The sequence below is a fragment of the Vitis riparia genome, chromosome 3 (genome assembly GCF_004353265.1).
Source record: "Vitis riparia cultivar Riparia Gloire de Montpellier isolate 1030 chromosome 3, EGFV_Vit.rip_1.0, whole genome shotgun sequence".
In the NCBI taxonomy this organism is placed as follows: domain Eukaryota; kingdom Viridiplantae; phylum Streptophyta; class Magnoliopsida; order Vitales; family Vitaceae; genus Vitis; species Vitis riparia.
In genome coordinates, this window is record NC_048433.1 from 17,995,402 (window position 1) to 18,011,598 (window position 16,197).

The 16,197-nt window shown below is 33.6% G+C and overlaps 1 protein-coding gene and 2 long non-coding RNA genes across 3 annotated transcripts; all 3 read right to left on the reverse strand.

The window, feature by feature from the left end:
• Nucleotides 1–4,694: 4,694 nt before the first annotated feature.
• LOC117910887 lies at nt 4,695–5,572 on the reverse strand. Its single transcript, XR_004650818.1, has 3 exons — nt 5,509–5,572; nt 4,917–5,015; nt 4,695–4,764 (listed from the first exon to the last, which is right to left on the reverse strand). It is a non-coding gene; the product is annotated as an uncharacterized LOC117910887 (long non-coding RNA).
• Nucleotides 5,573–5,995: 423 nt separating this feature from the next.
• LOC117909471 lies at nt 5,996–6,260 on the reverse strand. Its single transcript, XR_004650378.1, has 2 exons — nt 6,147–6,260; nt 5,996–6,069 (listed from the first exon to the last, which is right to left on the reverse strand). It is a non-coding gene; the product is annotated as an uncharacterized LOC117909471 (long non-coding RNA).
• A 614-nt stretch (nt 6,261–6,874) lies between these two features.
• Nucleotides 6,875–7,918, reverse strand: LOC117911010. Its single transcript, XM_034825178.1, has 2 exons — nt 7,649–7,918; nt 6,875–7,564 (listed from the first exon to the last, which is right to left on the reverse strand). Exons 1-2 carry the CDS (start codon nt 7,727–7,729, stop codon nt 6,875–6,877), a joined length of 771 nt encoding a protein of 256 aa, XP_034681069.1. The 5' UTR covers nt 7,730–7,918.
• Between the last annotated feature and the right edge of the window lie 8,279 nt (nt 7,919–16,197).

The window sequence follows — 16,197 nt, forward strand, 5'->3', positions numbered from 1 at the left end:
GTGGTGCATTAGTCGTGCCTCCTGCTGGTTGGTCCGCTTCTACTCGCCCCCAGCCTTGGCACCCTCAGCACCCAACAATCTCATTTCCTCCTGCTCCATTGGGGATGACACAGCAACCTCTGTTCCTAATACAACCTATCAAGCCTCCCCTTCCATTCCACTCATCTTCATACCTGGTTTCCTCATTTCCTTTCCCCATCACCTTTTCTCTCTCTACCATCAAGCCCACCATACCCACTGAACCCGTGTTTTCTTTCATCACCCGTGCCTCTCCATCAAACCCATGTTATCAACTACACCACATTCACCACCCACGTTCCGCTGCCCTGAAGTGGTCCAACACTTGGCCACGTCCTTCATCATGTAGCTGCTGTTAAGGAGCACGTTTCTATCAACTGCTCATTGTGTGGCAAATCAGAGAAACGTGGCTTTGATGGGAAGCCACGTTTTCTTTGTATTTTAAATATCGGTCTTGGTCCCGAGCTCCTCTCTCATGCTGCTGTTAATCTTCACAAATTACACCATCCATAAGGAGAGATAGAGTTTTGGAAACCAAAGACTTGCAACCCAACAATGGCTGGAGGTAAGTATGGCATAAGTTACATATGAATGAATTGTTTATATGCATTATGAATTGCCTACATTTGGTATCAGAGCACTGAAAATCTTATCTTTGCCTTGATATCTATTTTGCTGGAGACTTGCTTAGTTTATGGTTTCTCTTTTGGTTGTAAGATACAATTATACAGAAACATCCATAAATTGATCTATCAGATCACCACTCAGGCCTTCAGAAATGCTTAGGCTTTAGGAGCCTATTCTGAGCGCCATTCAGGCGCTGTTGAAGTGCAGCTGCAGGCGCCATTATAGCACCGTTGCTGGTGCTGGTTTCAAGGGCTGCAGGCGCCCATTCAGGTGCTATTTTCAGCCCATTTCGAGTGCCATTTAGGCGCTATTTAAACGTCGTTGCTGGTGCTGGTTTCAGCCGCTACAAGCGTGACTTAAGGCGTTCCAAAAGCACCATTTCTGGTGCTTTTTGAGGCTGCAGTTTCAGCAGCTGTAGGCGCCATATTCAAGTGCTGTTCACAGTGGCTGCTGGTGCTGGTTTCAGGCACTTTAGGCGCCCATTCCGAGCACCATTCAGCAACATTCAGAGCACCATTCAGCCCCCATTCAAAGCCTGTGAATGAGGGAATCGGGCTGCACTCCGGTTGATGCAGCCCATCCCGTTTGTGGCGGCGATCACATCGCTACCAGTGAGGGTGCAGCCCATCCCGTTGGCCGCCGCGGCATGCATGGCGCTGTTGGGGATGAAACAGTCCACAGCTGAAAATTAGGAAGATGGGTTTGTGATATTAAGTTGATGGAGAATCTAGAGAGAGATTGGGTTTCCAATGAAGCCCACTAAAGAAATTGGGAAATTGGGCTATAGGGATAAAAAAAAAAAAAAATGTAATTGGGCTCATTAGTTAAATGCATGGGCAGTGGCCCATTTTACAAAATCAAGGGCTTTGTGTATTGGGCCATGAATTAAATAAGAAATTTGGGCCTATTTAGGTTCTAATGGCCCGGTCATGAATTACTTTTTATTGGGTTTTGAATTGATTAAGTTTTATATGGATTTAGGCACCCTTTCATAATCTGAATTCCTTTAAAATTAATTTTGAATTATATGTGATCCTTTATACATGCATATTAAATCATTAATTTTAATGTTTGTATGTATAAAATGTAGCTTAATCTTGTATTAGATATATTAAATGTTGTAGCTTTTAATGCATGCAATTGTTGCCTAAAATTTGGTTAAATACATTAAAATTATATCATATAGTTTTAATGTCTAGTGAATCCATATGATTTTTTAAATAATTAAGGAATAGCCACAGCATCCTTAATTATATAAAAAAAAATTACATATTAATAAGGATCACATTATGGACATTAATTGTAATTAACTATATAAATATGATGATTTTACCCCACAGGGTTTTCATTATGTTTATATAATTAATTAGGATAAAATATTAAGATTAATTTTTCCTAATTTACCCACAGGAGTTAGGAATAATTAATTTAATAGGTTTGTCATAAAGATTATAGACAGAAAATATCAAACTATATTCATAATAAATTTCACAATTCAATAAAATAGTTTGATAAAGTCTATCATAAAGATAATTAATCTGATTGAATTAAAGATTTAGCCCACAGGCAATTTTTAATAAAATTAGATTCAATTTTAAGCATGTTCTATATTGGTAAAACATGAATTTATATTAAAGCCTCAAATTTTTAATAAGCTTGTAATCCTTTTGTGCAGTTTTACCTAGCATATCTGATATTCGTTGTGAGGTTCCCGAACTTAGAGGAGATAACTTTAAGATATGGAAGGAGAGAATTCTTCTTCGATTAGGGTGCATGGACATAGATTATGCTATAAGGAAAGATGAATCACATAAGATCACTGATACCAGCACACCTGATCAAATATTATTGTACGAATGCTGGGAGAAATCTAATCGCCTTAGCGTGATGTACATTAAGACAAAAATCAGTGCTGGTATACATGGTTCAATTGAGCAACATGAGAACGTCTGTGAATTGCTAAAGGCTATTGACCAGCAATTCGTCACTTCAGATAAAGCCTTGGCAAGCACACTAATTATGAAGTTCACATCCCTGAAGCTCACCGGTATAAGAGGTGTGCGTGAACATATCATGGAGATGAGGGACATTGTGGCTCAATTGAAGAAACTCGAGGTAGAAATGTCTAAATCTTTCTTAGTGCACTTTATCCTTAACACTCTTCCACCTCAGTATGGACCTTTCAAAATCTCTTACAACACACATAAGGATAAGTGGTCTATCAATGAATTAATGACCATGTGTGTTCAAAAGGAAGGAAGGTTATTGATGGAACAGGGATAAAGTGCCATGCTGGTGACGCAAAGGAAATGAAAGAAAGGAAAATCTCAAGCTAGTCAGAAAGGGAAGCAACAAATTCCTCCTAAATCTGACATTAAGAAAGACGAAAAGTGTTTTTTCTGTAAAAAGAAAGGACACGAAGAAATGTCTGAAATTTCAGAATTGGCTTGAGAAGAAAGGTAACCCTACCTCATTTGTTTGCAATGAATCTAATATGGTTAATGTAAACTCCAATTCATCTTATCCAGAAACAAGATGGGCTCGCATGTGGAAGCAATAGGGATATGTTATTTAACTTTAAATAGTGGTTTTGTTTTAGAATTGCAAAAAACCTTTTATGTACCAAGTTTCTCACGAAACTTGATTTCAGTTTCTAGACTTGTACCCACTACAACAAAGTACATGATCATGGATGAAATGTTTTGTCTCCAACAATATGCCTTTTGTAGCCAAAAGGCTTTCCTAACGAAAAGTTTCGTCTCGTTCATTGTCTCGATATTTGTGTCACCCTATGTTTTTGGAGACGAATAATTAACGTTTGTTACGAAAATATATTTATGACAAAACAAAATTTTGTGGCCGACACTATTTGGAAACGAGTTTTTTTTGTGGCCTAAGATAAAATGTTTCGTTTGGAATTAGATTTTCAAATATCGAGTAAACTATTTGGTAACAAAATATTTCATTTGGCAACAAAAAATTTTTGTCACTACATGTTACTTTGTACATTAGGAGACAAACTATTTTCATCTCCATTATGTTGACACATGGTTTCTACAACGAAATAATTTTATCTCCATATATTTCCACTTACATTTGGGGAGGAAATATTTTCGTCTCAAATTGTTGACAATTAGTTTGGGTAACAAACAAATTTTGTCTCTAAATGTTACTTCATATATTAGGAGACAATTTTTTCATCTCCATCATGTTAACCCATAGTTTCTACAACGAAATTATTTTATCTCCATATACTTCCACTTACATTTAGGGAGAAACTATTTTCGTCCCAAAATGTTGACAGATAGTTTGAGTAACAAACAAATTTTGTCTCTAATAATGATATTATATAAATAAACCTATATGATATTGAACGATTTCAAATATACAATGATATTATATAAATAAAACATTTAATAATGTAAAAATAGAATAATATATAGAAAATAAGTAAACATTAAAACATTTGTTTCATCAACGCAAAACATACGTGCAAATAACATTGTCCAAGTACCATTCGAATATTGTCTAAAATAAAAGTGACCAATAAATAATAGCAAACCACATAATAATATCAACTCGATGGTGACGGTGGTGGTTGGGAAGTTGAGCTAGAATGAGGTGGTGGTTGGTTAGAAGTGTTGGTTTGTAGTGGCATCAAAGTCTAGATCATTGCTTTTAACTCCTCCAATTGAGTGGTAGCTGTTGTTTTAAACTCCTCTAACTTTGTGATTTGTTGTCGTAACCTCTCTGTTTCTTCATCAGGAAATTCAGTTGTAGTCGAACGCTTAAGTCGTGACCCATATCCCAAACCTCGAATATAACCTGATCGCTTCCCTAGTACTCTTTGAGTTATCTCCAAGTCAGAGATAGGAGTATCTCCATCTTGGGTACTCTACTCTTGAAGCTTATGCATCTTTTCCTAAGAAATATAGTTTTCAATTAGTGAACATGTTACATAGCATATAATGAAAAGAAAATTTTAATTTTTGCAACTACAAGTAACATGACTCTTACATATCAAGATTTAGCTGTGTCATTGATCCATTCCTTACTTTCATTGTAGTGAGTGGCACGAAATAACTCCACTTCCCCTTGCAACTCTCCAGTGGCAACACTCTTTTACATGCACATAAAAAAATAATTTAGTTATTTTTAAAGATAAGTAATAAACTCCATTTTCAACTTTCTAGGTGGAACATGTCTTTTACATAAATAGAATAAAATAAAACTATTATTTTAAAGATATAATTTAGAAAAATATGTCATACCATTGAGTTATGCTGACGATGAAATGCAAATGGTTTAGATCCACCACGATGATTGAATGGAAGCTTTTCACGATTTTCACTATTTATAGTAGCCCTTTTCTACACAATAATATTACTAAAAGAGTAAGTAAAAGAAAATGAAACAAATTATAGTAACCGAAGAATTAAGAAAATATGTTAAATAAAAACTTTACAAACAATGAAACATGTAATAAAATGTAGTCTTTCTACCAAGATTTTAGTAAAATCTCCTCCATTATTTATACTATATATATATATATATATATATATATATATATATATATATTCTCATATACAAAATTTTAATTTTTGGTAATAAACCAACATTCCAATACATATAACATTTCAATAATTCATGGTAAACAAACATTCTAATATAATATTTTAATTATTCATAAGGAACCAACAATCCAACACAACATTTCAATTTTCAACTTGTTTCAAGTGACAAATTCCTACTTTTTTACTTCAAAATATACCAAATACCAATGATCAAGATGCTCTAGTATACCCACACAACATCAAATATGTTTACTATTTCATATGTAATCATGTTAAATATGCACAATACCTTAAATTTTTCAAGAGAAAAAAGATTGCACAAGTAATCCCAATCTTCTTGTGTGACATCATCTGGAGGGTGCAAACGTGCCTCCTCCATTGTCTCAAACTGCTTGAAATGCTGGTGAAGATCATATCTATATGTTCGATAACGTTGTCCCATAATCTCATGCACATACTTTGTAATGTATGTTTTTGACATATCTAGATCAAATTTTGACTGAAATTTAAAATAAAAATAAAATAAAAAGCATTATAATGTGTTAGTATAATTATAGATTAACTAATTAATTAAAACATTTTTAACTAATAAGAACTCTTACTAAAAGGCGATCAACTAATGGTTGTGTATCCATAGCTGGAATAGCTGGCCATTTCTCGAATTGTAGTGGAGCAAATTTTCTAATGAGATAGCCACACTCATTAGAAAACTTTGTAGATTTATCACTATCTTTTGGTCTTCCACTCTCTGTGTTGAAATCTAACTTGATTTTCCCTGACATTTGTACAATAGTATCTGTGCCCTTACCTCTTGTAGGTCCACGACCCTTCTTTAATGGTGGATATGAATCTACAATTTAAAAACAAAGTTAGAATGCATAGTTAATGATAAAAATAAAAACAAAAACTTAAAAAATGTATTCTTACCAGTGCTATTCCTAACTATTGTCTGCATTGATGATGGCATATTACTATTAGTAGGAGTAGGAGTTGAAGAAATTGGAGGAGAAGGAAGAGGTGGTGGTGGTGGTGGTGGTGGTGGTGGAGGAGGAGGAGGAGGAGGAGGAGAAGGAGGAGAGACAACCCTAATAGTGGTTTTAGTATGATTATTCATATTCTTGGGGGGAGCTCGAGACTTAGTGTTAGAAGTATATTTAAGGCGACGTCGATTTCCACGCTCCATCTGTGATAATACTTCCTGCACTAAATTCAGTTAGACAAACACATAGTTACATAAAATATTTTCATTTATGTTCTTCAATTCCACATAAGATGTAATAAATGAGATTTTGAAAAAATTAAGTTTAGGGGATACATTATGTATATGCATTAAATAAATAACTCAAAATAGTACAAAAAATGTAAATTTGATATGAAATATAAACATAATACTATATTATTAAACTAAATGAAATTCAAAACTCATATGAACATCATAATTGAATTATTTTATGCAACTCTATCAAATTGTAATGAAATAAAAACAATAAGATGATAAACAAGAAAAGTCTAACTGAAATTGACATTAAAATAATAAAACTAACTATCACTATCACTATCACTATCATGATATTCTTCATCACTATTTTCATTATCCTCACTATAATAGTCTACAAGTGTTTCATCTTCTTCATCTTGGTCATTTATGAAAGCAGTTAAATCATCATTTTCAAATCTTCTCCCATGATCAACCACATTTCAATATCAATATAGGTTGAATCACCATCTGCCCTTTGATATTGTAGAACATTACAATCTTGGTTTACTGACCAAACAATATCAGTTAAATCATTTTCTTGATATGCTTCTTCTATTGTTGGATCTTCATTATCATTTTCACTATCATTTGTTGTAGTTTGCTCTGGGACATCAAATATGTGTCTATGAAGTACTTTTTGCACCACTTTCCAACTTGATCCTAACTTTGGATCATTTACGTAAAAGATTTGTTGTGCTTGGCTTGCAAGAACATAAAGATCTTCTTCATACCACTTATTATCCACATTAATGCACCTAAGGACACCATCATCTTGCAATCTCTTTTTATTGGGATCAGTATCAAACCATTCACACTTGAATAGAACAACTTGGTTGTTGAAGATATAATCTAACACAACAACATTCAGCAACACACCATAGAAATCAATCATATCCTCATAATGGTCACCCAATACAAGAACACCACTATTTTGAGTTGTGTGTCGATCATCTCGATCTTTAGTGTGAAATCGAATTCCATTTACCACACAACTATGATATAAAGATACTCTACGATCAGGTCCAGAGGCTAATGAATACAATTCATCAGTAGCTTCTGGTGATCCTTGATGGCGTAATATTTTCATCTGCATAATTGAGAAGATATGTAATTAAGAATATCATTCTAATTAAATTTGTTTAAGAGAAAAAATGTCTTTAGATATACATACATGATTCGCAAACCACTTTGGGAATAGCTGTTTTTGCCTTTGAAATAAATTATCATTGGTTTCCTTTTCCAACTGCTCCATGTGTTCACTAGTTGTACACACTTTTGTTAGTACACTACATTAATTAGCTATTGAGTCATAAATAATTATAAATGGTTGCAAAAATAATTTTATGTCTTACCATAAATATGATTGTAGTTCTTTACAGTTGTTCAAGATATACCAGTGAGCTTTCTCTATTTCGGCACGAGAGAACTCAAGCTGCTGGTAACTTCCAAATAGGCGAGCTCTTTGAGAAAAAATAGAAAACTCATTTGACTGATCATTCAAATCATCAACATTTCGATCTGGTCAATTAAATTTAGTCTCAATTCCAAGAAGATATTGAGAACAAAATGTTAATGATTCATTCACAATATAAGCCTCTGCTATTGAACCTTCTGGGTAAGCCTTATTTCTTACATAACTCTTATAAGTCGCTAAAATCCTGAATAAAAACAAAGGTCATTGAAACATTATTCAAATTGTTAAAGAAATTAATTTTTAAAATTGAATATAAAGTTTATAAATATTACCTTTCAATAGGATACATCCATCTAAGTCCAACAGGTCCAACAAGTTTTGCCTCATGTGGTAAATGCACAAGTAAATGTACCATAACATAAAAAAAAAAAGCAGGTGGAAAGATCCTCTCAAGCTTACAAAGAATCAACACAATATCATGTTCTAATATTTCCAAATCTTGTATCCTCAATGATTTTGCACATAACTTTTGGAAAAAACATGAGAGTTCTGTAAGTGTTGTACTAATATCCTTCCTTAGAAATTTACGGATTCCAATTAGGAGAAGTCGTTGGAGCAACACATAGCAATCATGACTTTTGAGACCTAATATCTTTCCATCTTCTATGTTCACACGCTTTGAAATATTTGCGGCATATCCATCAGGAAACTTGATTGATTTCAAAAAAGCACAAAATTCTCTTCTTTCCATTGATGTTAATGTGTAGCATGCATGAGGCTTCAAGTATTTGTTACCATGCAACACTAAATGCAACTCCTTTCTTATTTTCATGTCTTGTAAATCTAATCGAGCTTTATATGTGTCCTTTGTCTTCCCTTCAATATTCAATAGTGTCCCCATAACATTGTCACATACATTTTTCTCAATATGCATAACATCAAGAATATGTCTTATACTCAATTTTGACCAATATTCCAATTCAAAAAATATACTTCTCTTGGTCCAATATAATTCACTAGGTATTCGCTTCCTTTTCTTATCTTTTTTGTTTGGATTCTTACCCAAAATAACATGATCAACATTTTCTAATTGCTTCAATATGTCATCACTAGAAAAACTTTGGGGTGCTGGATTCATTTCCAACTTACCATCATGCAATCTATTTTTACGCCAAGGATGATTAGTCGGCATATAACGACGATGAGCCATATAACATATTTTGCTTCTCAATGATTGAGATGGTGTGTCAACATTGCAAACAGGGCAAGCCATGTAACCTTTAGTACTCCAACCGGATAACATGCCATACGCAGGAAAATCATTTATTGTCCATAAAATTGCTGCATGCATTTTAAAATATTGACCAATAGAGACATCATAAGTCTCTATGCCATCATGCCATAACTCTTTGAGTTCATCAATTAATGGGCGTAAGTAAACGTCAATTTCTTTTCCAGGAGAATGTGGACTCGGAATCAAAAGTGACATCATTAAGAATGGTTCTTTCATGCATTTCCAAGGAGGCAAGTTATATGGCACTAGTATAACAGGCCACATACTATATGAGTGACTCATGTTACCAAATGGATTAAAACCATCTGATGAAAGACCTAGCCTCACATTTCGTGATTCACTGCTAAAAGAGGAGTACATTCTATCAAACGACTTCCATTCTTCAGCATCAACCGGATGCCTTAGCACACCATCATCTACTTGCTTTTCTTTATGCCACCTCATATCACTTACTGTATGCCTTGACATAAATAGTCTTTGTAATCTTGGTTTAAGAGGAAAAAATCGCAAGCTTTTATGTGGGATTTTCTTGCCCTTACCATCATTAATCTTATATCGATCCTCATCACATATAGGACATTTATCTAAAAATTCATTTTCTTTCCAAAACAATGCACAATCAAACTTGCAAGCATGAATTTTTTCATACTCTAAACCCAAATCCCGTAACATCTTCTTAGCATCATACGTACATGATGGAAGATTTGTACCTTCAGGAAATATCTCACTTAACAATTCAAGTAACATATCAAATGATTTATTACTCCAATGGTTAAGAACCTTTAGATGCATCAATTTAACAATGAAAGTCAAAGATGAAAATTTAGACCCCGTAAACAACTTTTTTCCAGCTTCACCTAACAACTCATCAAAATGTTTGGTCTCTACATTAGTTCTCTCAGATGCAGCATCTCTATTTGGTATTGGGCCACAAACATCACTCAAAAGTTCAATCATTTCATCATCGTCGTCAACATCATCATTAACAGTAAAAGTTTCATGATGATCTAACCTATTAGTACCACTCATATCATTTCTTTCATTGTAATCAACACTAACTTTTTCTCCATGAAAAAACCATCTTTGATATGTTGTGGCTATTCCGTATTTATATAAGTGGGTTTCAATGTCATACATGGATTTCCAAAATGCATTCTGACAATGTTTACATGGACAACAAGTCTTTCCATTTTGATCCACATGATTTTTTTCAACTTGAAGAAATGTTTTAACACCAGTTGCATATTCATCTGACAATATATCGCAAAGATTCATCCAACTTTTATCCATTAGTCAAACCAGTATGATGCAACTCTTATTCAATTATTTTTTAAATTGTAAAAGCATATAAAATATAATATTAAAGGATTATTAACCTTAATAACAACAATAATACAAATATAGATATTTAATCTTATTCAATTATTTTTTAAATTGTAAAAGCATATAAAATATAATATTAAAGCAATATTAACCTTAATAACAACAATAATACAAATATAGATATTTAAGTGATTAATTGAATGTCTATAGTAAATAAAATCAAATTAATAGCATTTTATTAGAACTATTAAAAGAGATGAAAAATTAATTAATAAAAAGACTATTTATGTAAGTAATAACATACCTAAAAATATAAAGTAGTGATAACGTACCTGATTTGCTTTTTTTTCAATGCTGTAGAAAACCAAGATCAGCAACAGTAGCAGCCTATGGTGAGCAACAGAAGTAATTGATGGCGGTCCGTGGTGATGGACAATGAATATGGTGATGGGTTTGAAATAATGGAGATGTTATTTAAGGAAAAGCGGGATGGAGGATTTTTGTGGAGAGTTTAGGAAAGCTTTTTATTCCGATTTTTTTTTTTTTCCATTTAATATTTTACAATATATTTTTTTTATAGGCAATTTAATATTTTATAATATTACTTACCAATTCTTTAAATATTTTCCAATGTTGAAGTAAAAAATTTTAGGATAGTTTTTAATAACCAACGAGAACCTAGGAAACCAAATTGCTTTGTTATACCCAACAAACACACAATAAAACCAAACCAAAAACCTAAATTATCACCAGAGAGCAACATACTACCAAAAAAAAAAAAAAAAAAAACGACATATTACCAAGAAAAAAAAAGCCTTCAACACAAATTTTTTTAGTTAAACCTGAGAAAAACAATACCTAGAGCATGACAACTCACTTGACAGCCGCTCACGCGGATTCTGCAGAGCCTCCCGAAGAAACTGATCCATTTTGTTGATAGAGTCCTCAGAAATCATCTCGGAACCAACCAGAACCAACGAAGACAACAAAGTCGGAGCAGAAGCAAAAGCTGAAGCTGGTACCGAGGCATCGAGAAAGGAAGAGGAAGATGAATCTTTCTTGGATGATGAAGAGGAGAACATCAATCTGCTCATGCTCTCGTCCAAATCAGCGACCTCCCAGGATTCAAGGGTTTCGAGATCGTGGATGTAAAACATAAGGTTGTGTTTTTCAGATCATGATTTGCAGGCAAAGGTCGTGAAATTTAAATCCAAAGGTACAAAATCAAAGCAATCCCTAGAACAGATCCAGAATACACAGGAAGCAAAGAAAAAAACGAGAATGAATTTTCCCGAAAATCCAATGGGGGATGGATTTTCTTGGAATCAAACGGAGGTTGCAAAAAAAAAGAAAATAGTAGTAATAACATGATTAGATTAGTACCTGCGTGGATTGAGATTAGAAGAGGAAAATAGGGCCTTTTTAGGGATTCTCTGGTCTGGAGGGCAACTTCTAAAAAGGGGTTCTTGATGCCCTTTGTGAAAACTTGGTTTTAACTTGGTTTCTGCCCTTTGTGCAAAATGGAAGAGAGCAAGTGTGAGTTAAGGGTCCAAATTTGGTTAGAGTAGCCTGCAATTAGTGAAGCCCAAAAGAGAGCATACGGGTTCAGGGCTTTACGGGGGAGCCCACGATGTAAGGTTGAAATTAATCCGTTGCAGAGACGCTAGGAAAAATGGTTCTAATTTCATGTAATAAAAAGTTATTAAAATAGTAATACTAATAATATAAATGCAAAAACACTTAACAAAATAGAAAATATAAATATTTGTAAAAGTGGAAAGTGTTAACTTTGGAAGTCTTTTTTAAAAACAGGTTTAAGAGCAATTTTTTATTGTAAAATTTTTAAAAACAAAATTCTATTTGAAAACTCAAATATAAAAAATAATTTTCTCAACTTATTTTTAATAAAAATACCATATGATGTAAAGTTTTTAAAATACTCTCCATAGTTTTAATTGTTGTTTAGATCACTCTAAAAACAATTATTTTAGAAAACAAGAATTGGCTTTCATGTGTTATAATGAAGTGACTCTAAATACTAAACAGAGCCCACATTTTAGAAAAAGGCGACCGAAAGGGCGTCACGTCCAACTTAAAAGCAGGAGATTTTATGGGTTATATGGTAATGGCCTGGCCAACAATGAAATGGAAGAATGGAAGATTAATACAAACTAACAAGTAACATCCACTTCAAAGCCAAAAATATCAAACCCCAATCACCCATTCACCCAAATGGCTACACGCTTAAATTTATAGAAACCATACACACTTAAACCCATAAATTATAATTTGATTTTTCTATTTATTTATGATTAATTTTAATATTTTGTATAAAAATAAAAATTAAACAGGTAGAAAAGAAGAGAAAGGTTCTCAAATATCATCCTCAATTAGAAGTTTATGATTAGAGGTTACTGCCCTTTGTGAAAACTTGGTTTTAACTGCTCCCTTTGTATATTTATGTAGTCTTTCTACTGACCGACACATTGTTATTTTAAAAGTAGTTGATTTTACAACTGAAATCCATTCGTCACTACTGGCAAAATGGAGGTGGTTGAGGTTTAGCCGTTTAGGTTATATGATGAATGGCTTGAAGATGAAGCGAGTAATACGACCAACAGCAACAACATAAGGCTTTATGGTGGGGAACACAATCCCAAATGCTCGCTTAGGTTGTAGGAAAAGACAGAAAAAGAAGATGAAGACTTTCAGATGAAGGATGGAGTGGACCGTGGTAAGGATTGGTTTCTGTCGATGCAAGTAATCCCAAAAGACAATAGCAAGATGAGCAGTGTCCCCACTAAGATTGAAGGCACTTCAGTCTCAATTATACAACTAGGACATCTTCCTGACACATGGTAATTATCTGGGTAATGCCAAATTACCTTAGGATATGTTTGTCGGTGCGCAGCCCAATCTTGCGCCGAGTGCATTTAATCATTAATTAAAGAAAGCGCTGGCATACAAACATTTGTATTACAAATATATATTTAATTACCGATAATTTCATTCTTAATTCTAATATATATATATATATTTATATTTATATTTATATTATAATAATAACATTATCACATTATTTCTAAATAATATTTACTTTCTTTAATAATAATTGTGTTGTTTCAAGAATATTAAAGTATCATGAAACTTTCTCAAAAAATAAATAAATCATGTTAAGTATTCAATAGTATAAATAAATTTAAAAGTGATAAATTTATTTTGAAAATGGAAAATGCATTTTAATGGGGATGAAATAGTTTTGTCTCCAATATTGAGTTTTTACAATAAAACAATTTCTTCCCCAATAATTCTCTTTGTTAATTCATCTAGTGGTATTAGGACAATATTTTTGTCTCCCATTATTAGGATTTTTCTCTCCAAAATTATTTTACAACAACATAATTTTGTTACCCATTATTTACCTTTTGGGACGACACTAGCTTTTTGTCTCCCAATATATTTTGCACCATGAAATATTTTGTTGTTAAAAATTATGATGTCGTCACAAATAATTTGGCCTCATTTTACATTCAATTAAAACTTTAGACACAAATTTTTGTAACAAACTCAAATTTCGTCTCCTAATATCATCTTTAGAGATGAAATTATATTCATGGCCAAAAAATTTGTGGCTGAAGGTCAAATTTCTTGTAGTGACCGTTTGGATATTCCTTTCATTTTTCAGAAACATCTTTCAGTTTGATTTATAAATCTGATTGTGTTGGGAATGGTATCTTGTCTGATGGTCTTTATTGTATATTCTTACAAAATGATATCGCTCATAATTCATTACATGTCCAAACTGGCATTAAGAGATGTGTTGTAAAAGAAGATTCCTCTACATTGTGGCACCGGAGATTAGGTCATATCTCCATAGATATAATCAAAAGATTGGTGAATGATGGGGTACTTAGTACTCTAGATTTTACTGACTTTGAGACTTGTGTGGATTGCATTAAGGGTAAGCAGACCAATAAGTCAAAGAGAGGTGCTACTAGGAGTTCCACCATACTAGAGATCATACATACTGATATATGTAGTCTTGACATGGATTCTCATGGTCAGAAATACTTCATCTCTTTCGTAGATGATTTCTCACGATACATGTATCTCTACATACTTCATAATAAAAATGTAGCTTTAGATGCCTTTAAAGTCTTCAAGGCAGAAGTAGAGAAACAATATGGTAAACAAATTAAGATCGTGAGATTAGATAGAGGTGGAGAATATTATGGTAGATACTTGGAAGATGGACAATCACCTGGGCCATTTGCGAAGTTTCTTCAAGAGCATGGGATTGTTGCCTAATACACCATGCCTGGTTCTCCAGACCAAAATGGTATAGCAGAAAGAAGAAACCGAACTTTATTGGACATGGTGAGGAGTATGCTTAGCAGCTCAAAACTTCCTAAATTCTTGTGGATTGAAGCACTTAAGACAGCTGTGTATATATTAAACCGAGTTCCAACCAAGGTTGTCCTAAAAACGCCATTTGAGTTATTGAAAGGTTGGAAACCGAGTTTGCGACATATGCGCGTTTGGGAATGCTCGTCTGAAGTGAAAATTTATAATCCACAAGAGAAAAAACTGGACCCAAGGACTATTAGTGGGTACTTCATCGGATATGCTGAAAAGTCTAAGGGGTATAGGTTTTACTGTCCGTCTCACAGCATTAGGATTGTGGAATCAAGAAATACTAAATTTCTTGAATATGACTTGGTCAGTGGGAGTGATCGATTTAGAAACATAGTTTCTGATATTGATCATACAGAGTCTCAACCTTCCACTTCAAGCGATAGATTGTTTATTGTTCATAACACCCCTCAAGTACAAACGGGTGTTGAACGAACAATCGATGAAGTTCAACCAGTCATTGAAGTTCCATAAGTTGTTGACAACATTCCAGTAGATCAAGTTGATCAGGAGTTGCCTAACACTTCTGAACAACAAGTTGAACCTCATACTTCCTCGGAAGATATTGGTGCAACCTTAAGAATGTCTACTCGAACTAAGAGGTCAGCAATTCCTAGTGATTATGTAGTGTATCTACAAGAATCTGACTATAATATAGGAGCCGAAAATGATCCCGAATCATTTTCACAAGCCATGAGTTGCAAAGAATCAGAATTGTGGTACAATGCCATGAAGGATGAGATGAGTTCCATGAGGTGCAACGATGTTTGGGACCTTGTTGAGTTGTCTAATGGTGTAAAAACCATTGGTTGTAAATGGGTTTTTAAGACAAAGAAAGACTCATCAGGCAACATTGAGAGATACAAGGCCAAACTTGTTGCAAAGGGGTTCACTCAGAAAGAAGGAATCGATTACACGGAAACCTTTTCTCCTGTATCTAAGAAAGATTCCTTGCGCATTATATTGGCATTAGTAGCCCACTTTGATTTGGAATTGCAACAAATGGATGTGAAAACAACATTTCTTAATGGAAAGCTAGAGGAGGAGGTTTACATGAAACAACCTGAAGGATTCCCCTCTAGTGATGGTGAGCAATTGGTTTGTAAGCTTAAGAAATCCATATACGGTTTGAAACAAGCATCCTGCCAATGGTATTTAAAATTCCATAACATAATTTCTTCATTTGGTTTTGTTGAAAATGTTATGGATCAATGCATATACCTTAAGGTCAGTGGGAGTAAAGTTTGTTTTCTCGTTTTATACGTGGATGACATCT